This window comes from Melozone crissalis, unplaced genomic scaffold, assembly GCF_028551555.1.
Source record: "Melozone crissalis strain CALT ecotype California unplaced genomic scaffold, PUWL_Pcris_2 ptg000029l_1, whole genome shotgun sequence".
Taxonomy (NCBI): Eukaryota; Metazoa; Chordata; class Aves; order Passeriformes; family Passerellidae; genus Melozone; species Melozone crissalis.
The window spans coordinates 16,506,117-16,530,405 of record NW_026535807.1 but is presented as its reverse complement, the minus strand read 5'-3'; the positions used below and the strand labels follow the sequence as shown (position 1 = coordinate 16,530,405).

At 46.6% G+C, this 24,289-nt stretch overlaps 2 protein-coding genes across 2 annotated transcripts in view; one reads left to right on the top strand and one right to left on the bottom strand.

The window, feature by feature from the left end:
* DCAF1 (DDB1 and CUL4 associated factor 1) overlaps positions 1-15,952 on the top strand; it is a 47,864-nt gene extending 31,912 nt beyond the window's left edge. Inside the window, exons 22-24 of the mRNA XM_054281260.1 lie at positions 474-578; positions 11,296-11,551; positions 15,003-15,952. Of these exons, the coding sequence (XP_054137235.1) occupies positions 474-578; positions 11,296-11,551; positions 15,003-15,061 (420 nt within the window). The 3' untranslated portion in view covers positions 15,062-15,952. The remainder of the gene's footprint in view (positions 1-473; positions 579-11,295; positions 11,552-15,002) is intronic.
* Positions 15,953-19,869: 3,917 nt separating this feature from the next.
* On the bottom strand, positions 19,870-23,896 carry RBM15B (RNA binding motif protein 15B). The gene has a single exon (XM_054281268.1). It carries the CDS (start codon positions 23,894-23,896, stop codon positions 21,146-21,148), a length of 2,751 nt encoding a protein of 916 aa, XP_054137243.1. The 3' UTR covers positions 19,870-21,145.
* Between the last annotated feature and the right edge of the window lie 393 nt (positions 23,897-24,289).

Below are 24,289 nucleotides of genomic sequence, written 5' to 3'. Positions count from 1 at the left end.
CAGAAGCTAAGGATTTGAAGCAAAAATTACTGAGCTAAACTTCTGGTTTGTTAGGGATGCAGTTCTTTGCTCCATAATATGTTTCAGAACCCAATTTCTTGCAGCCTGATTGTGCATGTGTAGTGAGTAATGTAAAGTCCTGTCAGCTTTATACTCTGTGAATCACTGATCCCTATAGACCACAAAAGGATTTTTAGCAGGGCAAATTCCATCTCTAACTACTGAAGTTGGAGATGACAAGGGTTGTGAGACCAAGAAAATTTTCTTTAATAGGAGTCATTGGAAATGTTACTTCAGGGAACATGGCAGGTCTTGAAACCAAAGACTCGTTTTAACTGCTAATTGTAATGCTGCTGGTAAATGGGAGGGAAGGATTTTGGAAATGTTGCTGTGATTGAGGCCAGATGTAGCATTGAATATACCAGCTGAGCTGAGTTCCTGGCATTAACTCCCATGTGGGCATCTCCCTGCAGAACCAGGGCAGTATGGATGCCATGAACATGGACACCGTGTGCAGGCTCTATGAAGTGGGCCGGCAGCGGCTGGCAGAAGATGAGGAGGATGAAGAAGAAGATCAGGTGAGAAACTTAACAGTGATCTGAGTGTTCTGGAGTAGCTGTTAGCCCTCTACATGTGTTCATTTATTACCCAGAAAGTACAGAGGCCTCATTTGGCCTCACCTAATATGAAATAGGTCACTTTACTGTCAGTGTAAACTGAAACTGTCTGGTGCAGAACCTGTGTGAGCAATAACTTTGTGCACTGTAAGCTAACACAATCTAAACTAGCACACTGTAAACTAAATAATAGTTTATTTATTAATTTATTTCAGAATTCAGTCTTGATCAGAAGCTTTGCTTTCTGTTCTGCTTTTTTTTTTAAGTATTTCAACCCCCAATATAGACAGTAGTCTAGCTTCAGGCTTGAGTCTTTCCTTTTTTTCAATTCCAATTCTCATATTTGAACTTAATTTATCACTAATTTATCACTAATTTACCACTAAGAGATACAGCTTGTGACTAATACAGTGAAACTGCACAGTACTTCTACACAGCAAAAAGGTTAAAGAATTTTGAAGAGGGCTCTAGGTTTGCACTGGGATATGTTGGTTTTCCTTTTCAGATCAGCTGTTTCACCTCTGGCAACTTGACAGAAGAGCTCAGAGCTGCAGTAAGGGCTCCTCAGGGTGCAGCTGGTAGAATACACAGTGGCACAGAATGCTTACTGCAGTAAAGAGAGAACTAAAATTCAACAGAATCAGTTTGTAACTTTGTGGGTGTCAGGTGTTTTAGGGTTGTTTTTTTTTTTTTGGACAGGCAAAAACCTTATGCTTCAATTCTATAAAGATTTAAAATGCATTATTCTTTGCTCTTTGGTGTCTGCATTCTAGTAAATCATATATTTGTATATCCTGTGAGAAAAGCTGACTTCACCTTTTTCCAAAGAATGCCAGAAGCTGAAGGTGATACTTTGGTGGGCTTTTTCCCACTGTTTGGAAAGCTGGATTTGTGCTACTTTTTCTATCTCTGAATCTTCCTGTTGTTAGGTTAGAACTTGTACTTTCTAGTTCAGGAGGCTGGAGAGCAGGTCTCAGGGAAGAGTAACTTTGCAGTGAGTAGTTGTTATTATGATTTGCCTGTAATTCTGAAGATTAAGCAGTTGTTCTGGTTTGGGTGTGAAGTGTGCTGTCCTGGCCACTGAGTGTGCTACAAGGTTGCTCTTGGAGTCTTGGCATTCTTTTGATATCTTTGGTCACTGTTTCTACCCTAGATTGAATAGATTAGAAGAACAGAATTTCTTGGGAAGCAATGAAGAGGGAGGAAAGATTATTGCTCTCTCCTTCCTTTCTGCATCCTAGCCATCCAGTGCTTGCCCTGGGCAATATTTACTATTTCTATCTCCACTTCCATTGTTTTTGTTCACTTTCACTATATTTTAGTATTCATATTTTCTTCATTAGATCTCCAAGAATAGTTTGTAGCAGAAATAGCTCTTGCGTTGTACAATGATTAACTAGGAGCTGTCAGGGCACTGCTTTGCAAAATGACTGGGAAGTGTTGACTTAAGGGAGATTTGTGTTTGTGCAAGCAGTCAATGGTTCCAGGCTGTAACACCAGGTACCCAGCAGAGATAAGGGATCTGCCATCCATCAGATGTGACTGGGGACACTTTCTGTCTTACAAATAGAGGTGGCCCCAGGCAGAATCTAAGTGTGCTAAAAGCTTTCCTCTGAAGCTGATGGAGTGTTCAAACAAGGCTGCTCCTGGATTGATTTGCAAGCTAAGAGTGATTAGTTGGTATTACATAACTGCTGCTTTTTATTTCTCTGTTTCTGGGGTCTGTACATGTTTCCTAGACAGCAACTTTTAGGGATTGTTACAACCAAGTTTCTTTAGTAGGAGAGATTTGGTTTTAATATAAGCAACACTTATGAACCCAAATTCAATTCAATGTACAATCTAGCCAAACATAAACTAAGCCCCTTGCTCTTCATCCCACAGATGTTCTATGCTTTTTCTTCAGCTTTTTTTTTTTGTCTTAGGTTTAAGAAATAGAGGTTTTGTCTCTGTAGAAACATCCAGCATTGAGCTAGAATGAATAGAGGTTTTCCTGAATAAAGACAGAATCTCTTTGGTACACTTGTCTGTTGAGAGGTTCCCTGTTGGAAGGATTTTTGTTTCTGTGCATATCCATATCCTCACACATATGTGTTTAGTATTTGCCTAGTTAGTTTCTGTGATTTAGCTTTTGAAGAATTTGGTATAACATTTCAAACTTGTTGGAACTTCTCACAGATACTCTAAAATCCTCTAAAAGAGGATGCTTTCTTGATCTTTCATGAAAGTGGTGGTGGGGGGAAATGCATATGAATCAACCTTTTTAGTCAAGGTTTGTGAAGGAGAAACGAGTCTGTTTGACCCCTACCTCTTCACACCTTGATTTGATGTATATTTGGGTTTTTATATCTGACCTACATGGATCCATGGATACCTTTTTTGGCCTGTACAGAAGATAAAAAATGATGAATACTCAGTACAGAAAATACAAAATAATGAGTACTCAAATGCAAGGGTGGCTTACAGGCAAGCCTTGCTCAGAAGTCATGTGTTGCACAATGAAATGGCTTTAAAATTTGTGCTAAGAGATAAGAACTATAAAGAAAAATATCTGCCTTTTTTTTTTTTACTTTAAATTTTGATTCCTCGCAATGTCAGTTCTGACAAATGTCAGCTGATGGCTCCATGACAGCTTTTTCAAAAAGCAAAGAGTGAGAGTCTGTAAAATGAATCTAGCAGAAATGTTTGGTCTACAGATATCTTTCAGTTCCTTCTGTAATTTAAGAAACAAAACATCTATGTTATTCCTCCTATCTCAAACTAACCTTGTAAGATCAACTGATCTGCTACACAAATTGCCCTCAAATTAAATGCTGGGGCTGACTCAGTGGCTTGAGCATGGGACTGCTGCAGTGAATGTTTGTGGGTTTGTTTGCAATGCTTGAGGGCAGCACCATGGTGGCCTGGTTCCTCCCTGCTGCTGTAGCAGCCTGTCCAGTGAGATCCCTGGGAGGCTGTGTTTCCCTAGGAGTGGCCAGAGCTGTCAAGCCTTGTTAAACAGAACAAATGCCAGTGAATGGTGATGTTCTGTGCTCTGTACTTACTGTGCACTGAGGGAAAGTGAGGGTGTAGCATGCTTAACAAGAGTCTGTTTGCAAGCTCTTTGGTTGGGTGGTTTACTCCAAAAATACCAGTGTTCCTGCCTTGATCTTCCATGAATTTTGTGAATTATTTCACTGCTGGGTGAGTATCCAAATGTGTCCATCAATAACCAGCAGTCTTACTCATAAGAATTTGCAAAACTGTGTTCAGCATACAGGGAAATAGGTAAGGGTTTCCTGTTTTTCAGTCTGGCTGCGAGATCTTCCTCTCTTTCCTCCTGTATTTGCCACTGTTCTGATATGCTCCTTCAGTTAGATTAGTGAAGATATGTTGGGTGTCTGAGCTACTGGTACAGATCTTGGACCATCTTTTAGTTGTTAGCTTGCTTTATTCTTACTTCTCTTTCTTGGCTGATTAGTATCCCCTGTTTCCCTGGTTAATCTGCTGTCTTCTATAGTGAGGCAGATAAGGAATTTCAGAGGAAATGGCACATGGCAGCTACCATGGGCTAGAAAAAGAGACTTCAGAAATAGTACATGCTCAGAAAAGCTGAAATCAAGGGAGAGTAGACTCAAAACTGTGAAACTGAAGTCTGGATGAGGTGATCTGAGTGGGTTTTAGGATTTTCAGTTTTAGGATTTTCATTTTTACTTCCCTATTTTAGCTTTTCTTTCCATATTACTTGCTTAAGGCCTGTTTTTCTCTCTGTGGTACATGTGGGTGATGTTGCATCTCTAAGGCTCTAGTAGTGTCCTCAGTTATTGTCATGTTCAGAGAGATTTATGGCTTCAGTAGCACATTGCTTCACTTAGCTGTCCCTGTCCTATAAAGTGTTCTACTTCTTTTGCCAGACCTGAAGAACTGTTAATTATCCTGCAGTGCTTCTGGGCTATCCAAATGGTGGATGGTAGGTGTGTAATTTGTCTTTTTGCATTGGTTTAGAAAATTCCAGGTGATGGGAAATAAGCTTTGTTGATAAGGCAATAAAGACTCAAAAGACAATCACTATTCTACCATATGGTTTAGCCAGGGTGGAGAATGTTTTCCTCAGCTTTCTATGTCTTTCTATGTCTATGTGATCCCAGTTTCCACTTTTATCTTAGGATTCTCCCCCTGTGTACCTGCAACAGTAATTGCAACAGCAATTCCACTGTACCTTATTGCTGTTATTTGATATAGTTGGTTTGTTTTTTTTCATGTGAATACTTACTTGCTGGGGAAAGACTCCCCCAAACCTTAATCCATATTGGCACAAATATTTGGGAATCATCAGACCATGGTGGTGCTTTGCAACTATAAGCTGACCAGAATGATTTTTGTCACCAGGGACCCTAAAGTAAGGGTTTGTTTTAGGAGCTGTTCCTGTAATATTTGAAGGTACAGTTTGATTTCAGATCTTACTCAGGAATAAAATGGTTTACAGAATAATAGCTGTGAATGGGTGTTTCCAGACAAATGTCTTAAATGATAATAAATATGTGTCCATTGCACACCTTCATAGACATCTTTGAGGTTAGTTGCAGCTGGGAAGGCTGAGTAAAGAGTGGTTTCTATCAAAGACTTTTTAATATAACAGACACATCTTTTGAGCAGGCATCCTCCAAAACTGATATTTAAAAGAACAGTGCCTGTACTTTTTACCACATTTTTAGATTGTAGCAAATAACTGTGACTACTTTAGACTATCCTATTGTTTCAGAATCTATTTTCAGTAGCTCTCAGGCAGTGCAAACAGAGGAATTTCTTGGAAAGAGATAAGTATTTGGAGTTTCCAGAAGGACAGATTTAGTATTATGGAATAAAACAGCTTCAGCAGAGATAAAAACATACTCTGTCTGTTCAGTGACATAAATCAAAGATTTCCTTCCTCTTGCCTAACACATCTTTCTAGAATTCCCACAGTAGCTGGGATCTAAGTAAATAAAAGCTGCCTCAGCTGTCATGAGAAATGTCAGTCAGAGGCTTGAGAAAATAAAGGAAGGAAATCTTGTCCATAGAGAGGGAGTTCATTTACCTGCCAAATCTTAAATTCCTTTATGCAATATTGTTCTGTGTCATGGAATGAAAGAAATTAATTTATTTTTGTAAGTGAGAGTGTGAGATCAGTGAGAGAAAGGAAAAGAGGCATATTGAGAAACTCTGCCCAGTTCTGTACTCCTTACATTACCTCTGGGCCCTGAAGCACAGACAATATAATAAGTCACCTTAGAACCTTTATCCCAAGCATTAAGGGAGTTACCAGCTGTGAAATGGTGGCTTGCACATGCCTCAGAGGGCAGTGGCTGGAGCCAGGTTGATTATCATCAGCTGCAGACAGATTGAAATGGAAACATTTCACAGGCAAAACCTGAGTTTGCTCAAAAGAGCCCCATCTGAACCTCTGATCCATGTGAGCCCCATTCCCTTAAAGCTTTTGTTTGTCTGTATCATGGATGGTTTGTCATTCATCACAGGTAAGTAGTCATTGTTAGACAAGCTAAACCTACTTATCCAGACTAAGAGATTAACTGCTTTTTATTTCTTCACTCCATGTTTTGCCTCTGTGACATTCTGTACGCTGTGTGCTGTTTCCTGTTTTAAATCTGCATATACCCACCTGCATAGCAGCCTATGGTAAGATTCCTTGCTTGTTACATATGGGAACTTCTGCACCTTCCCAGGCTTCTACATTTTTAACTCTGTGACTAATGGCTAAGAGGAAGTAGAAATTCTAACCCTGAAGTAGCCAAGAAGATAAAAGTAGGTGCAGCCCTGTAGCATGAAGGAGATGAATACTTGGAATTGAGTACTGGTAGATAACAGGAGTTAGGGGTTTGCTAGCTGAGGGGGGGATGGACAGGTAATCCAGGAGATGAAAATCCTTACATGCTTCACCAGGGAGTCTGTTGGCCACATTTAAGCTTTTTCCACTACCCATTGTCTGGGAGTGTTAAGAAGTGGCTGGAGGGAGGGAATTGGATAGAAACTCTAAAGTGACTGAAATGCAGACATTGTCACTCCTGGGAATTGCATTGCAAAGGCCCAGGAAGTACCAACGTGGTACTCAGCAAGGAGTACAATTGTCAGAAGATATGACAAGGGGATTGTGTGTGGAGAAAGATAAATTACTAGAACAAGGAGAAAGCTTGCTCATCTGGGTGAAACATTCTTCAATACACTTGTATTTGAACAATGATCATATGTCCTTTTTTATGAAAGCAAAGCCCCTTCCCAAGCTTGGCAATAGGGAGTAATTAAAATAATACTGATAATCTGGAAGGGATCTGATTGCTGAAGTTAAAAGTTTGCTCTAGGAGAAACTTGGGGAAGGAGAGTGAAGTAAACAAGTAGGCTGTTTCTTGCAAAAATTCTTTACAAATAAATGAACCAAAATAATGGGACTATGGGAAACATGAATTTCTTTAGAAAGTAAACAAACCTAGATGAAATAAACAACTGCTAGAAGCAGATAGTACCAGCAGATAATTTGACTTGTCTAAAAGTAGCCAGAAGTGAATTAAATATGAGCTGAAACATTTGAAGTAGTGGGAAGAGCTTTGCTAACATTGATTAGTTGTTCTGCAGATTGCAAAAAGATAGGTGAAAATAAGAATAGTCAGAGTAATACCAACTAGCATGATTCAAACTGAGAGGTGCAATAAAGATTGTGTTTTCAGAGGGAGGAAGTGTTGCTGGAAAGCAGCTGGAGGTGAGACGTGCTGATGGGAGGAGAGGAAGAAAAAGTCAATGAGGTGCGAGACAAACAGATGAAGCTTTTTGTAACAGCTGAAACCATGTAAAACAAGCAAAAAATCAGTGACCTGTGCATCTCAAAACTGAATCAAGATTTCAAACCCAAATATCAACAATTGAAAAAGACCTGTGGGATCTTCCTGTGGCAACTAAAGGCCAGCCTAATGTAAATTTGAGAGATGGTGTAATCTGCAGTGGAGAAGTTCCAAATTCTGGTCACGTGGTCATAAACTTTAGGATTCAAAAAATGTGAGAAAACTCTAAAAAAAAGTCTTGAGAGAATTTGAAAGCAGGCTGGTGTATTTTTATATACTGCAGATCTGCAGTGCTGTAAGTCGTACTTCCTGGAAGCACTTTGTACATACACTCATTTAATGTTAGAATACATTACAGAAATATGTTAAAATCAAAAAGTTCAAGTTCTGCTTAGCTAATGTGTATTTTGCATCAGTTTGAATAAGTGAAATGCTGGAGTTTTCCTGAGCCTTTGAATGATTCTTGAGAGATGAACACCAGTATGTCAAGTATCAATAAGATTTGCCACCCAAAAAGGACAAATTTGTGAATTTTGTATGTGCAAGATGATTGGTAAAGGGGAATGGTAAGAAAGTTGATGATGATGATGAAAGCTTATGAAGTGCATGCCAACAATCCTCAAAGGACAATATGGCAGCAAACACATAGTGCTTGAACAAGTGTGAAGGGTATTTACTAAGCTCTGAAAGGGCTGTAAAAACAGGTAATATAAAAAATTAGGTCAAGTAGCTTTTTTTTATTCCTGTGCAGCCACCCCAGTGTCTGCCATTCCATTAGGGGGTGTTGTTTAGTTTTTTCCTTTGGGGATTACAAATGGTAAATTAATTGAACCAAATCTACTTGGTTTTCTGGAAGCAAACTGGTAGTAAAGTTACCAGTAATTTGCTTTGAGATGATCTTGAGATAGATCTTTGCTGTGTAATCAGCTTTTCTGATTCTGTAAGTTTGTGTCCAGGTTTTCTTGTACTGTTACATCTCTGTAAATGTTTCTTACACAAACCTGGATCTGGTTTGGAATAGCTGTCTTGTCTTTTCTTGTGGCATGGCACAAGGCTTTTTTTCTGTGCTGTTACTCAGAGTGTTTGAGTCCCTGGGGCAGGTGTGCCATTCTCTCTGTGTAGGGATCCCTTACATGAGACAGTTGTGGTGTCTCATGAGAATTCATCTTGAATCCTCATGAACAGCCTGGATATCACTTACATGTGGTGGTGTTGGACTGCACCTGGCACTCCCTCACCCCTTTCTCAGCTGTGTCCCAGGGGCTGGGTTTGGAGCAGAAGCTCTGGTGCTTTGTTGGGAGAGCTGAGCTGTCCCCAGGCTCTGCTTGGAGCTCTCTGCTCCAGCTGGGAGTGCTGAGCTGGCCCTGCAGAGCTGCTGCTTGGCTTGCCTCAGAAACCGAGACAGAATTTATTGGCCTATGGCTTAGCAGAAGTGTCACAGTGTCCAAGTGGTGTTTGGCTTCTTTAGAACATGGCAAGGTCCAGGTTTCCTCCTCACTGATGAAGATGCTCCTCAAGCCCTGTGAGGTGTCACCCCTCCAGCTCTGTAAGGATGTCACTGCATGTGTCACACTCACATGCACGGGTGCCTTCTTGGAGCATGAGTTACACACTGTTTTCTGTTTTACCAAGGACAGGTATAATTTTGATCTCATCTTACTGTTCTTAGGTGGTTTTTTAAATAAATATGAGCTGGCCCTAATCACCAACTTCAGATTAAGTAATTTAAATGGTAAAAGTGGAAACATTTCATTTTTTCTGTCTGTATTTTCACAAAGTATTTTTTCTTCACTGGTTGATATAACCCTTCAAAGTTAATTTGCAGCTAAATATACAACCTTTCTGTGTAATTTGGTTCTTACTCTTGTCACCCAGAAGGGATTGTTAGCTCTATACAACTGTATTCAATTTCATCCTGTATTTGAAGGGTGACATTGGTATAAGGGCCTTGCCTTAAGCTTGAATTTGAATGTTGATGAAACAGTAATTCAGTTTCCAATAATTATGTTATTTATGAAACATAATCAAATTTAGTAGTTTTGACATTTTGAATCCTTGTGAACTAGATATTTAGGAAAAAATACTCTCAGAAATTCCACATGTGTAGAAACACAGAGGGGACCTAACTCATTTCAGAATCCTTCAAGTTTTACCTACATGGGCTCTAAATGGATCTTGGAGACAACATACTTGTTTTTCTTAATATCTACAGGTATGTCTCTGTCTCCAGAGACTGAGAAACTTGGTTTAATATCTCCAAGATTTTTTGAATAAATTGGTATCTCTTTTCTGCTTCAGAGTTGTTTAGACACTGGAAAAGGAAAATAAACTCTCCTGCCTTTTCAGTTTTTAATCAGCTTTTCAATTCTGAATAGAGTAATAAAATTTAAGACATTGGTCTCTGTGCAGATACTGCATAGAACAAAAAGAAATACAAATTATTAATGCAAAGCTTTTATACTCAATTCAGTGTGTGTTATGGGAAATTATACCCAGTATGGCACTGCATAAAACTGAACTGCAAGTAAGATGTTTCCTCTCCCAGTGTGTATGCAATTAAGTCTGTTTATCTGAGGACTCATTAACTCAAAGTAAAGTTGTAATTTCTTAAATAAGCACGACTTTAAAAGAGGCTGGTTTTAATTTTATATTTAATATAAACTCTTTCATAAAGGAAAGTGTATGTAGCAAACCATTGCTGTTGTGCTGTAATCTGCATTTAAGAACATGGCACTTCTGGTCAGCAGTGAAGACTTGGCTGCCTTTTGCAAGTGAAGAAACAATACAATTTACTTTTGCCTGTGACAGATGTTGGATTTGTGTGGGTGTGGTGGTTTTTTATAGCACTGACTGAAGCAAAAGTAGGTTGGGGAGATGACAGCAGAGGACTTTCCTCTGTCCCTTTGGATCTGAAAATGCAGCAGTCTAAACAGTGGGAGTGTGGTGAGCTTGAGGACCAAAGGAACCCTTGAAGTGGGTTGTTAGATATCGATCTTAATTGCTTCCTAATTTTACAAAATGTGTCACCTCCCAAAACAAAGAGGCAATTAGGACTGAATGAGCTGAGAACATTCTGTTACAGAAACAGGCTGTGGCTGAGGAGAGGTGCAGGTGGATTGAAGCTTTTCTTTCAGCCCTGGAACACTCTGGAGCTTGGCTTGTGATGGCAGTTTGTCTGGGAGAAGGGTGGAACTGTTACAGCTCCTTCCCACTCAGTCTCATCCACTACACACAGATTTCTGGATTTTGCCTGTACAATGAGGAATTCAGTTGCTTTACTGAAGGCAAATTCTGATTTGATAAAGATCTTGATTCACAGGTAAATACCAAAGATGTGGCTCCTGAGCTGCCTTAAACAGTTCTGTCAACTGAAGCTGAGTGATTCAGGGATTGGCTTAGGCTAAAAGTATTTTTCCTACATTTTATACCTCATCTAAATGGCAGTGACAGAGACTGATGGTGCATGTGGTTTGATGTCAAGTGCAGCTTTTGGTCCTGCTGAAACTTAAAGCAGTTTGCACAAGACTAGCAACAAAGCCATGGATTAACAGGTCTTACTGCATGTCCTTCTCAAGGGTGCATTGTGGTGCCATGTGTTGGTGGCCAGTCCTGGAGAGGAGGTTGAGCCAATGGTACCTGTTTGCACCAGCATTTTGCAGTTGAGATTTTGCAGGCCTGCAGGTGATCTGGCATGTGTGATATTCTGAAGCTTTGGAGAGAGTGCTTAGATGGGTGATGGGAGAGTGTTTATCATGTCTGATGGCTGGATGTGGGGAGAAGTGAAAACTATAGGTTTTCTTTAGTTCCTGTTATTCCATTTTACATTTATCTTAATGTCTGCAATGGACTGTTTTTTGCTGTCTTTATAGGAGGAAGAGGAGCAAGAAGAAGAAGATGATGATGAAGATGATGATGACACAGATGACCTTGATGAGCTAGATACAGACCAGCTGCTGGAGGCTGAGCTGGAGGAGGATGAGAACAATGAGAATGCTGGTGAAGATGGAGAAAATGACTTTTCTCCCTCCGATGATGAGGAGATTGCCAACCTCCTGGAAGAGGGAGATGAGGGAGAAGATGAAGATTCTGATGCTGATGAGGAAGTTGAGCTGATTCTTGGAGATAGTAAGTGTGTGGCCACTTTGGTGACCTTGTCCACTGCTTAAGGTCCTGACAAAGAGGTAACATCTAAATTTCCCCTGAAATGACTTAACTGACTTGTCCCTGGCTGGTATGAGTGACAGGCCATCATCACCTTGTTCACCTGGGGCATCTCTTAGTAATCTGCTGATAAAAACAGCTCTTATGTGAGAGACCAAGTGTGCATTCTGGGAAAGGAGGTATCTGCTTTCTTCAGGTGCTCCCAGGTGTGTGTATGTGTGAGAACTCTGTGTGAAGAAGCTTTGTATGATTGCTTACCTGTCCTGCCCTTCAAGGGGACACAGGTTTAACTCTTAGCTCACCTGTCCTCTCTGCCTCTTGTGAGCCTGTAAGGACAGAGAAGCACTTTTGATCCTTGGTGCTGTTCTTTTCTTTTGTAACTGCCTAAAGTGCAAAGCCAACATGGCATTTCTGATTTCACTTCCTTTATTAGAGTGTTCTGAAGCTAACAAAACTTTTGGGATACAATTTAAATTGTTCTCTTTTTTGGGCATTCTGCAAATACAGTGATTTGAAAATATAAAGTGTGTGTGTATGTATGTGTGCATAGAAAGGTCTGAACTTTTAATGTAGCAATAATGTTTGGAAGAATGCTTCACAAGAAAGGTGAGTAGGATAGCATGAGGCTTGGGATTTGTGACATCAGATTCTGTTCCCTCTTTTGCAGCACAGTTTTTGAGTATGTGCAACCAAACCACTTAGTTATTTTTAATTTTCAAGCTGTAAAAATGGACATAATATTGTTACCTTAAGCTAAAAGCTTGGTAAGGGTGAGTAATGGCAGTGTGCAAGGTGTTTGAAGTCCTGCAGTGATAGATTGATTCCCATCTCAGCTCTCACTTCAGGCTTCCCTGGCAGTGAGCTGGAGGATGAAGCATGCCAGGCCCCTCTGGGGCGGTGATGTGGCTGGCAGGCTCATCCATGTTTTCTGTGGCAATGTAGCTCAGTCATTTTTAAGGGCATGGCCACATGAGGTTGCCAGAGTTACTCTGTGGGGTCACTCTGCTGTTCTCTAGAAGGAAATAGGTTTATACTGTAGGGCCATATAAGATATTTGCACAGCTCAGTCATTAATGGCATCTTGCAGTGCAACATTTTGGGGTTACAGGGAACCTCTGTCCTAGTAGTGGATAGGATCTTTGTGACACAACTCCACTTGTTTTTCCTCAGGGAATGCAGAGCCCAAAGCTCTTCAGAGAGCACCTGGTGTGCTGTACCTTCAGTTGTCCAAGGGGCAGCCTGGCCAGGATGTTCAGGCCATCTCAATAACTCTTCCTGGAACAAACCAGGGGCTCCTTGACAGAAATTTCAGGCGTGCTCTGCAGAGCACTGTTATGAAGTGGCCACATCTGTACCTCATTTATGGATAGAGCTACTTGAGCAGACCTTGGATCTGTGTGGCTGTGAAGCTGCAGCCAGCCCATCCTGTGGCTGTTAGGTTGCTTAGCAGCAATTTCAGGAACTCAGAGCAGGAAGTGCAGCTCTGCCAGGCTGGCCCTTGATGGGTTTGATGAGTGGGGTTCTGTGGGAGCTTTTCTGTGTCTTCATCTGACTTCTTTCTGTTTCCCACCCAGCAAAGAGCAATTAAATTTTTCTTTTGCTTATGCTTGTTCCAGAATTAAAAGTTGGAATGGCGCTGCCAGTGTAGAGAGTACTGGCATGGGGTGCATTTAGAGTGTTCCCTGCTGCAGATTCTTGCTGTATTGTGGGTGAACCTCCATAACATACAGTGAGTGTTGCCAAAGCAAAATAATTCAGAGAGCAAATGAAATAGAGGAGTGAGTAGCACTGGTCTCTTGTGCTTTAGAAGAGGTTCTAATTCCTTTTTAAAAATAATCCATGGAGAACCTGAATTTGTCTTCCTCCCTTTTGTTACCACCTTGGGGACATTAGATCTGTTTGTCAAAGCAGTTCATGCATTGTGCAGGACTTGGAAGAGCTTCTTCCTGGGCCAGGTGGGTGTAATTTTTGAAATGCATATGTGATATAGGATGGGAGAAATATATAGAATTCTCACCAGCAGCCTGACTGAATTGATTCTGATTCCTCTTTTCTTCCATAATCCAAAATGGCAACTTCCAGGCAGGTCTGTGCAAACTAATTATACCAAGTAGTTAACTGCAGTCAGCTTTACTTACAGAGCTCAGAACTGGAAGGTTGTGTGGTGAACTGGGGTATAGTGAGGAGATCCTTTCTCAAAGCTTTCCTCTGAGTTAAAAAAAACCAAACCAGCAAACCTCCCCCTAAAACTCCAACTTTCTCAGCTTTTCTTCTCAAAGGTTTCTGGATTTTTATCTTGCTTGTGCTTCTTTCCCTCTTGCTGTGTAAGTGTAGCTGCTGCAGCACTGGCTGGTGTTTTCTAACTCCCCAATGTGGCTGTGGCTGTTCTGGGAGCACTGATGACCCCTCAGCTTAGGCTCAGTCTGGTGGATGGTGAGATGGAGCATCCCTTGCTGATCACAGGGGAAAGGCAGCTGGCTGATCTTCAAGGAGGAGGGCTGGGGGAAAGGGTTTGTGCCCTCTCTGCTTGCCTGTGATTTTTTTTTCCCTAAAGATAGCATCTGAGAAGGGGTGAACCTTCCAGAAGGTCTTTCTACCTTAACAGGCATTTAGAGATCCACCATTTCTGAGATGTCTAAGTGGAAGTCTTGGTGTCTTTTTTTTTTTTTTTCTTTTTAACTATTTTTAACACCCAGTTATCTGCTGCATCCAATGAATTCGCATAAGAAAAAGAGCCAACATCACCTCTAAGGTAAGGCAGGAGCCCTCTTGCTGCCAGAGCTGCTACCACTTCCCTCTTGCACAGCTGAGGGAGGAGAGATCTTGTGTTTCAAGATAAAAAGCAAGTGTGTGTATGTGTGTGTGACTGCTTCTGGTAAATCCCTTCATGTCTTCATTCTGTACCACAGTGAAGAAAATCAGGAAAAGCACAATTTGCAGGTCACCTTTAGAAGGTGACCTGTAGTTCATTACAGAAACCTCTGAGTTACTAGAGGAAGGTTCTAGCTGGGAGTGTGTGGATTGCTTCCACCTTTGGGGTCCAGCTCACTCCATAAGGAATTACCTGGTGCACATCATACAGGGGCCAGGCTGGTGGAGCTGTCCAGCTTGAGGAACGACTGCCGCATCTGTCCAGCCCCTGGTGTGAAGAGCTGTTGCCCTGTTTTGTGCACAGGAAGCTGTGCAGGCAGCTCTGCTGGTGTCCTCCCTACCTTGTTGGGGAAAAACCTGCCAGCTCATAGGAACTGCACTTGCTAAAGCTGCTCTCCTTGAACCTCTGTTGTAAGCAGGGAAGGAAGGCTCTGGTGCAGATTTCCTGGCTGCATTTGAGCACTTTGGAGCACTGATGGTGCAGGGCAGGGGTGACCATCTCCCGTGTCACAAACCCAGCATAACCCACGTGTCTCCTTTGCAGCCGACAGCTCCGATAACTCAGACCTGGAGGACGACATCATCCTGTCCCTGAACGAGTGAGCAGCGGCTGGGGCAGGGTGTGGGCAGGAGGAGATGCTCCCTTCCCACAGGAGAGACCAGAGACCAAATTGGAAAGCGACTGAGCACCCCAGCCCTGCTTTTCTGGAGAGCCTGAGGATCTCCTGCCGATCCGCTCTGTTGGTTTGAGTCGCTTCGAGGCTCGGGGCTAAGTCTCAATAAAGAGACCTGGGGCTAGGCCTCATTTCTCTCTGCCTTTTTTTTTTTTTATTTTTCATTTTAGGCTGAGATGACTCTTCAAGGAAACTTCTGAAGATATTTCACAATATATTTTCTTTGTATAAAGTTCTTTCCTAAAGAACAGAAATAGTTTTATAAAAAAAAAAAAAAAAAGAAAAAAAAAGGCAAGTGTTCTAGTAAAGAGGGGAGACCTTTGTATTCCTGTAGTACCTTGTACCATGGGGTAGGTTTGGGGAGAAAAATTGTTTAAAATTAAAAGAAAATTTATGCAACTACTAAGTGAAATAAGAGGATCATGGTTTCTAATATCGTTGAGGAGTGAGAATATTTTTATTTTAAATATGATTTTATTTTTAAAAAAGAAGATCTACAGGTGTTATACCTGCTAATGCACCAGTGTGTTCCAGATGCTTTTGTCCTCCAGGGAAGAGCTCCTGGGGTGTTTGCCAATGTCAATTTGTGCTGTGGTACCAGCTATAGTGGGAGGCTGAAATCCTGGCTGGGCCTAGTCAGAGCCTGGTATTCCTGAAGACATGGGAATCTGGGATTGAAGTTTGAGCCCTTTTTCTCCCCTCTGCCCTTTGTGGTTCAAGTTTTTTAATCTTTATTTTTTCTTTGTGTTTTTTTTCTTTTTTTTTTTTCCTCTTGCCCTCTGTGTGGAAACTGCAAATTGAAGGCCTTTTTCTTTAATGTAAAGTGTATTTATTAAAAAATTAAATACAAATCCTGTCTGTGTCTATGGCTGTGAATCGTAGCCATGCAAAAGCAGTGCTCCTTGTGCCTGCAGGGCTTGGCTGAGAGCAGTCAGGTGTAGTTGGAACCTCTCTGCAGTAAGGAAGGGCAAAGGAAACAAAAAGGGGATTTGGGAGTGCAGCATGGCCATAGCACAGCAGCTGTGGGTTCCAGTCTGATCCCTTGGGTGGCCTGACAGCCTGAAATTCTCAGTGGCATGCTCACCACACTGAGTGGGAGCTGGATGATGCCACTGGTGCTGGGCTGTTCTTGTGTGGGGAGGTGCTCTGGAGCATCCACTCTGCAGCTCAGGCAGGGAATTCCACATCTCCCAGGATGTGCCAGGAGCTGGGAGCAGCACTTGCTTCCTCCTGTGCTTTGGCATTGCCCAGGCTGCCCTGTGGCTGTCAGGGCACAGGGAAAATCAGGTTGGGGTGTGACAAGAGGCCCTGCCCTCAGAACAGGAGGCAGAAATGGCAGTGGAGTGTTTGACTTCCCAGAGCAGCACCCACTGCCCAGCTCGGGCCTGTGCTCAGCTGGCAGGGGCATGGGCTCACTGCTTGCCTGGCCAAGGCCATGGCTGTGCTGTTTATTCCCATCCACTCACCTTTTAACCCTCTCTCTGTTTTGGCCACTTGCAGAATAGGGTTTAAGGCAGAACAGGGAACTGGAGACTTCTCACTCCTTGACACTACAACCACTTTTCCACCAAGAACTGCTCATTTCAGCTAACGCTCAAAGTCACTGCTTGAAGAGGAAGGATATCCTTTTGAACTGAAAGAAGGGATAGCTTTTTTCCCTCCAGCATTGCATCTACTTAATGCACTTACCCTGGGCTGCTTGTTAATAATTAAAAAGAAAGGTTCTGCTGCAACTTGTAATGGATAATTGTACCCTACACATTCGATAAAGATGAACAAGTGACTACTACAGCATTTAAGACCAGCAATTGGAGCAGCATTCTGATTAAATGAGGGGATTGAAAACTGGATCTGCCACCCAACAGCTGTGGAAGTAGCCTCTACCTTATCAGAAACCATCCCACCCAACTTCACCATAGAATATGTGCAGCTCAGGAGGAGGAAAAACTAAAGCATGTACTCAGCTACTACCCTCAGGGAGATGCAGTGCCAGATGTCCATCTCTTGTTCTGGCATTAAACCCCAGCTGTAATTGACTGCATCTGTTGCTGGTTTGGGCCTGGCTGTTTCAGAGGCATTTGCCAGTTTTGTGAGACAGAATCAAAACACCTGGGCTGGAGCTCCTGTGTGTGCATTTGACTTGGAGCTGAGATGCTGTGAGTATATGAGCCTCCCTCCCCTCCCATACGTGCCCCAGCTGCAGGAGTGGGTTTGGGCCTCACCCTGTGGGCCTGCAGGCCACCCCCCAAAACTGCTGAAGCAGCCCCCCCTGCCCCTGTCCTGGGCAGGCCTGGCCCCTCTGAAGTTAAATACACACCTGGGGAAGTTGCCTGCACCCCATGCCACTGCCTGAGTTCTGGGGGTCTCACTGAGCAGTTCTGGGGAACAGGTGACTGCACCAGCCTGGGTGCAAAGTGGAGTTCAGAACTGGGGACTAGCAGGGATTATTTTGTTTTTGTCAGGCCTTCATAATTCTGTAGCTGCTTGGGATGGGGAGAATTCTCAGCATTTGGAAAATCACCTGCCACTCTGGCATCATGATTTAATCTATTTAAAAGCCTGTTGCTTGGAAAGAATCCTATAATCTTTTGGAATATGCACAGCACGTGGCTGATGTGCCATACAGTATTTCTATGCAGCAGTCACAGACCCTGGCTTAGGGGGTGGAAGGAGATTTAAATGTCCTGCCAGCTGGCTCAGACATACTCCTACCTCTGCAGCAGAGGGGAGCAGGGAGGTGCTGTTTCCTCCCACGGTGTGAGCAGACAGGCCCAGCACAGCCTGTGCCCTCCTGTCAGCGTGGTCCCCATTGCACAGGACCCGAGTAGCTGGCTGGCCCACTGGGTGCCCTGCAGCATCCTTCCATGGAGCACAGCCTGGGGAATGCCCTGCCAGCACCGTGGCAGGGAGCAGCACATCCCTGCAGGGCTGGGCTTCAAAAACCTCCCCCAGGTCAAGGCTGGCAGAGCAGGGTACAAACCTCACCAAGTGGAGCTGAGGGAAATCACTGAGGCTCCTCAGTGCTGCTCAGAGCACCTCCAGGGCTCTCAGCCCTGTCTCAGTAGGAAGGACAGCCAGCAACTGCTGTTCAAGAGGCCTTGTAAGACAGAATGTTTGCTGAATGGGTGCTTAAAGATGGGGTACCTCAGGCTAAGCAGGAACACTCTCAGACCAGCCCATCCACCACCTCACACCCTGTGCCCCCTTTGATCTTCAGATCAGCCCGAGGAGCCAGACACCATTACCCTGCCATGGTCACCCCTAGTGCCCCCCTGCACTGGGCTGAAAGGCTCCATCCTCCCAAACCCAACCCCCAGCACTGCCTTACCCAGCCCCTTCCAGCATCACTGAGGGGCCCAGGCCTCCCACCCCTGCACCTTTTCCCAGCACTGCTGCCCAGCCCAGTGCAGGGCCCAAGTCTTTGATGCTGCAAGATCCAGATGCTGAGTTACTTTGCTGTAACTGCCAACCCTTCTCCAGGCCTGCTTCTCTTGGAATCAGCCTGGATGCATCTGTGAAGGGAGGGGATGGTGGACACAGGTCCAGGATGGGGCCTTTGGCCTTGGCACAGGCTGTTAAAGCCGTCGTGTGGCTCCCTTGCCTGCTGGGGAGCAGGGAAGGCTCAGGTCATCGTGTCACATGGATGCTGCTGCTTCTCTCCCAGGCGTTTTTTCCATAGCTTTCCAACTGCTCATTTACAACTATTAATTTTGGTAGGTGGGAGATTGTTGGTCTCACATGCTTAAAACCATCAGCCACCTCTCTGGGAAGAGAAATCCCATCCTTCAAATCTCACCCAACCTGTGTCTTCTAAACAACCCTGCATTATTATTTACTTATTTCACAAGGAAAGTGGGAGATGGGGGATTTTGGGCTGTTCCTTGGCTTTGTCAGCAAACAGTTGCAGCTTTTATAATTTAGTTTTTTTTCCTTCTCCTTCCTAACAGTCACTCACCATAGGACACACAAGGCCATGGCCAAGAGCTGCACCTCCCTGCCACCATCAGCCAGGTGGGCACTTGTCCTGCCACCACCTCACTGCCTCCAGCTGCCCAGACACCTCCAGGGCAGGACACTCCCACAAAAGGCTCTAATCGCTCGAGGACCGGCCCCCAGGGGTATTTACCAGCCCTTGGTTTCAGATAACACCGAACCGTTACAATTGCTGACATTTGGCACCGTCTGCGTTAGGGCAGCACTGGGGACCCGGTCAGGAGGGCGGAGTCGGTGTCCCTGTAACCGTGTCAGTGTCCCTATAACCGTGTGAAACCGGGCCAGCCTGGCAGCTCGGGCACTGGAGCTGCTCCTCGCTCCCACAGCACATTCCCAGCTCCCTGCTGTCCCAGTGGAGCATTCAGCTCCCCTCTGATCCGTGCCTTCACGGAAGATGCATCAAGTGAAAGGCAACCCCTCCTCCAGCCCAACAAACCAACCCACACTTGTTGATATTAATAATCCATCATCTGCTGATGATGTCCCTGCAGGGTTAAAAAGTGAAAAATAACAGCATCATTAGGCTGAGTTACGCTCCTGCTTAGTAGGTTGTGACACCAATCATACCTGAGAGGAGTTTTAGAAGGGTTTTTGGCAACCCTCAGCAAGTGAGCTGCTGGGTCACAGAGATTGGTGCGAGACAAATCTCCCACGAATTTGTTCACTTGCTTACTAAGAGAACAACAACAAAAAAACCACCTGCAAATCTAAAGAAACTTTAAAACGTAGCATTTTTAATCCCACACAATTTTCTGTAAGTCTCCTAAAATCTACAGGCATCATTTTAAAAAATAAAAATATCCCCAAACAGAACAGTGTGGATTTTAACTCCAGCTTGAACTTGTTACCACGTCCTTATGCTGCTGAGCACTCAAGGGTCTGGCCTCCCAACCAACCACCTCATAAAGACAGCAAAGGTGATGGATCCATCCCTTTTAGAGCTCAGATTTTGATCTCCAGTGGTTCCTCTGTTACAGGTCACCTGTGGTAACAGAACACATTCTCAGCCAGACAGACATGTTTCTGTGTGTTTTTGTAAGCCTGCAAACAAATTTAAACTGTAGGGAAAAAATTAGCCATTTATCGTTCAATAAAGGATTCCAGGTAGTACAACATGATTGACTGCAAATGGGCACCTCCAGCTCACCAAACTTTGTGCCCCTAGCTTGTCCACATCTAATATGGGCCCAAGGGGGTTCCCCTTAAATCACCTTTTTTTCCTTCTGCTTGTTTTGCCTTTTATAAAAATTGGTAATGTATCAAACCTTTGTTTTATTCAAGAACTTCTATGACTGAGACATGTGCCAGGTGGTCTCAAACCTCACCAACTTGAATACAGCATCCACTCCTCAGTAGCAAATTTTTTGCCAAGTATCAACTAATTTTCTGGTGCGAATGAAAAACACTTTTATTCTTGATCAGGATTTGCTTCCTTGGTTGCTGGCTTCCTGGGAAGCTTCTATTCTCAAAGAGAGACTCAACAGCAAAGCATCCAGACTCAAATTTTTGAAATAAAAAGCAAACAGGACAAAAAAAAAATAGAGAACCAACCTTTCAATCTTTGATACAGCACTAAGAACCTCCCTTCCCCTCCCACCTTGAAGGACACATAAAGATGAATGAGGTGCTCAAGGTTGGGATCTGAGAACTGAACTGGGCTGGGACCTGGCCTGGCTGCTCCTGCAGCACAGGGAGCTCACCCCTCCTTCCTGGCCACAAGAACTCGGATACCGCACAAGTTTAGAAATCCATCAGTGAACAAGGCTTTACTGACAACTTTTCATACAGTTAAAAAATAAAAATACAGAACAACAGCGGACAGTGTCACATATTAAAAACGAATAAAATGGGCTCTATTTAAAATTTTAATAGATATTATAGGTATTAAAATTAATTAGAAACTAAAAATCTTACCACTTTGGTCAAGGTGTTTTGAGCCTTAACCAAAATGATCAGCCTTAAAAACAACTGGGCTGTGTGACACACAAAGAAAACATGGAATTTGAAAAGACAGTGTGGGCTAGGCAGTGTCTTTGACTATAACTATCACCATATGTTCTTCTTCTAACTTCCCCAATGTCCTTAGTGCTGACTGGAGGTACTGCTGAGAGAACTCGCAAGGAGGGAACGCGTAAAGCATGCCTGTGCTGTCCCTGCCCTTTGCCCCTCCCACAGGCAGGCTGATAACCCCAGCAGCCTGCTTCTGTTTCAAGTAGGAGACCAGATTCCTGAGAAGCCGTCGCTGCAAGCCAGGCTCTACCACAGGGAAGGTCCCCTCGGCCCCTGCCCCTGCCGGGGCGGACTGGGTGGCCAGGAGCACGGCGTAGCCGTTGGGGCTGCCTTGTTTGATGCGCCGGGTGACTTCATCCAGCTTGGGCTGGTCCAGCCGAAGTCTCTGAGCGATTTTGAGCTGCGTCAACTTCCCGCCGGATGAATGGTCTTTGAGGAGTCCGTTGATGACACCCAGGTCTCCCTCCAGGATGTGCATAGAGGTGGGGAAGCAGCTGTTTTTTAGCACAAGAAGCCCATTCCAAGCAAGTTGCAGTGTCTGAGCATATTCTGATAAATTCTTTAGCTTTTTGGTCTCGGATTTTGGCTCCTCGTGAGTTTTGGATTCCGATTCACCAGTTCGATGATTGCGTTCGCTGTCCCTTTTTTTGGGCTGGGGAGCATCGGCCGGCTCGCGGTGGGGTTTCTCCTCGGCCGCGTGACGATTGTTCTGGAGGGAGTTGCTCTGCTCTTTCTCGGCTCCGGGTTCTGTAGTGTGATTCTCCTTGCGAGCCCTGTCAGGGCTGCGGTCTAGAGCTGGCCCACTGGCCTTTGTCCTGCTTCTGTCCTCGTAAGGCGAGTGAGTAGTCCTCCCGCGGTCACTGGAAAGACTCCGGCGTCTCCGCCTCTCTTCCCATGGTTTGGGCACGCTGCGGTCGCCGTCGCTGCCCCAGCGCTCCCCGCTCCGGCTGCGCACAGACCGGCTGTAGCTCTCCAGGTTGTTCCTGCGTTCGGCATTTTTGGCAGGGCTGGCCCAGTCCGCCTCCACAAAGCCCCTGTCTCTGTCCGAGTACAGGAGGTGCGGAGGAGTCCTATCCCGCACCCTCAAGTCTTGCTCCAGGCTCCGATGCCGGCTGTACCCGTCAGCCAGCAGCTCGTAGTGCACGGGCAGCGGCGCGGGCTGGTACTGCTGCGGGTATCTCGTCTCTTCTGCTTTGGCAAAATCCACTCGGAGCCTCCTCTCCGGTCCGCCCAGGGGAAAGCCCCTCATCTGCGCGCAGGCGGCCTGGGCAGCGTCCAGGCTCTCGTACTGGATGTAAGCGAAGCTGTCGCCCTTCACGTAGTCAATAGTCCTGATGCTGCCAAAGCGGTCGAACTCCCTGGCCAGGGCGGCCAGGGAAGTGCTGGGGCCAAGGCCCCCCACCCACAGCCGGGTGGTGGGGTTGGCTTTTCCGTAGCCGATTTTGATGGGGTTCCTGCCCACAACGCGGCCCGACATGGCCACCTTGGCCCGGTGAGCCATGTCCAAGTTCTGGAACTTGAGGAAGGCGTAGGCACCACCCTGGCCGCGTGCGGGGCGCTTGATCACCACCTCCTCGATGATGCCGTACTTCTCGAAGGCGCGCCTCAGTTCCACCTCCGACACGTTGTGGTCCAGGTTGCCGATGAAGAGGTTGCGGGTGGCTCTCTGGTCATCCTCTGGCATCAGGTCTTCCTCGGCCACGATGGGGTAACTGTACGGGCGGCCGCGCTCGTCGTACAGCCCGTAGTAATCCAGGGCCCGCTCCCGCTCCCGGGAGAGCCCGATAGCGGCCGCTTCCAGCGCGAAGGCGGCAGCGGCGGCGTGGCGGGGCCGCGGCTCCCGCAGCAAGGGGCTGGTGACCGGCGACAGCGAGCGCTGCTTGTATTGGTAGGCGCTGTGCAGGGGCGGCAGGTACCCCAGCGGCTCCGGGGAGGGCGCGGGGGGCGGCGTGCGGCTGCGCCGGCCCCCGCGCAGGTACACGGGCTCCACCTTGAGCGGCCGGTCGTAGAGGAGCAGCTGCCGGGCCCGGGCGTGCCGGCGGGCGTCGCGGGCGTCCCCCGGGTGTCGGAAGTTCACGTAGGCGACGCGGCCGAGCTCGGGCGTGTGGGAGAGCTTGACACTGATGTCCCCTGCGCCCCCGCCCGCGAAGCGCTGGAAGAGGCGGAACAGCCCGTCCTCCAGCAGCTGGTCGGGCAGGGCCGCGCTCAGCCCGCTCACCAGCAGCGTCTTGTACTCGCAGGAGCCGGGCGGCTCCCCGGCCAGCCCGGCCGAGCCCCCGAGCGGCGCCAGCAGCAGCGAGGGCGCGGCGCCCGGCGGCGGCCCGGCCAGCAGCAGCGACGGGGCTACCACGGCGCCCGGCAGCGCCTTGGCCTTGGGCACGCCGAGCGCCCGGGACGAGGAGGAGGAGGAGGACGAGGGGGCGGCCTGGCTGCCGCCGCGGGCGCCCGAGGCCGAGCCGCTCCCCGCCGGGCGGTGGTTCGAGTCGCCGCCGCCGCCGCCGGCGCGTTCATCGCCGCGGTGGCTGCGGGAGCTGGAGCCGCCTCCGCCGCCGCTGCTGCTGGTGGTGGTGCCGCCGCCGCCTCCGCCGCCGCCGCCGGGCGTGGACTTGTCCCGGCTGCTGCGGGAGGCGCCCGAGCTGCGATGCGGGCCGCGCCGGCTGCTGCTCTCGCGGTCGCGGTCGCGGGGCCGCTTGGCGGCGGCGGCCGCGCGTCCGCCCGCGGCCCCCGGCGGGCTCGAGTCGCGGTCGCTGCCGCGCTTCATCGCGCCGGGCCCGCGGCTCAGGAGGCGCCTCCGGCGGCCGCCGCCATCTTGGACAAAAGGGAGCGAAGGCGGCTCCGGCCGCCGCGCCGCGCGGGCCCTACGTCATCGCTCCGCGCGCACCGCGCCGCAAGCCGGCGTCACGGGGTCGTGACGTCACACGGCGCTTCCCGCCGCCCGCGCGCGACGGCCGGGCGGCCAATCAGGGCGGCCGGCGAAGCTCCGCCCGTCGGCGGGCTGAGGGGACGCGCGCGGGGCCGCTACGCGGATGGAGCGAGGGCGGGGGGGAGACGGGGAATGTCGGAACCGGGGGGGGAACGGGGGATGTCGGAACCCGGCGGGTGCGGGGGGGCGCAAGGGGAGTGTCCCGCAATCACGTCACACGGCACGGCTCCG

Excerpts from the sequence above, each read along its gene's own strand:
- RBM15B (XM_054281268.1), bottom strand. The coding sequence starts at position 23,896 with ATGAAGCGCGGCAGCGACCGCGACTCGAGCCCGCCGGGGGCCGCGGGC.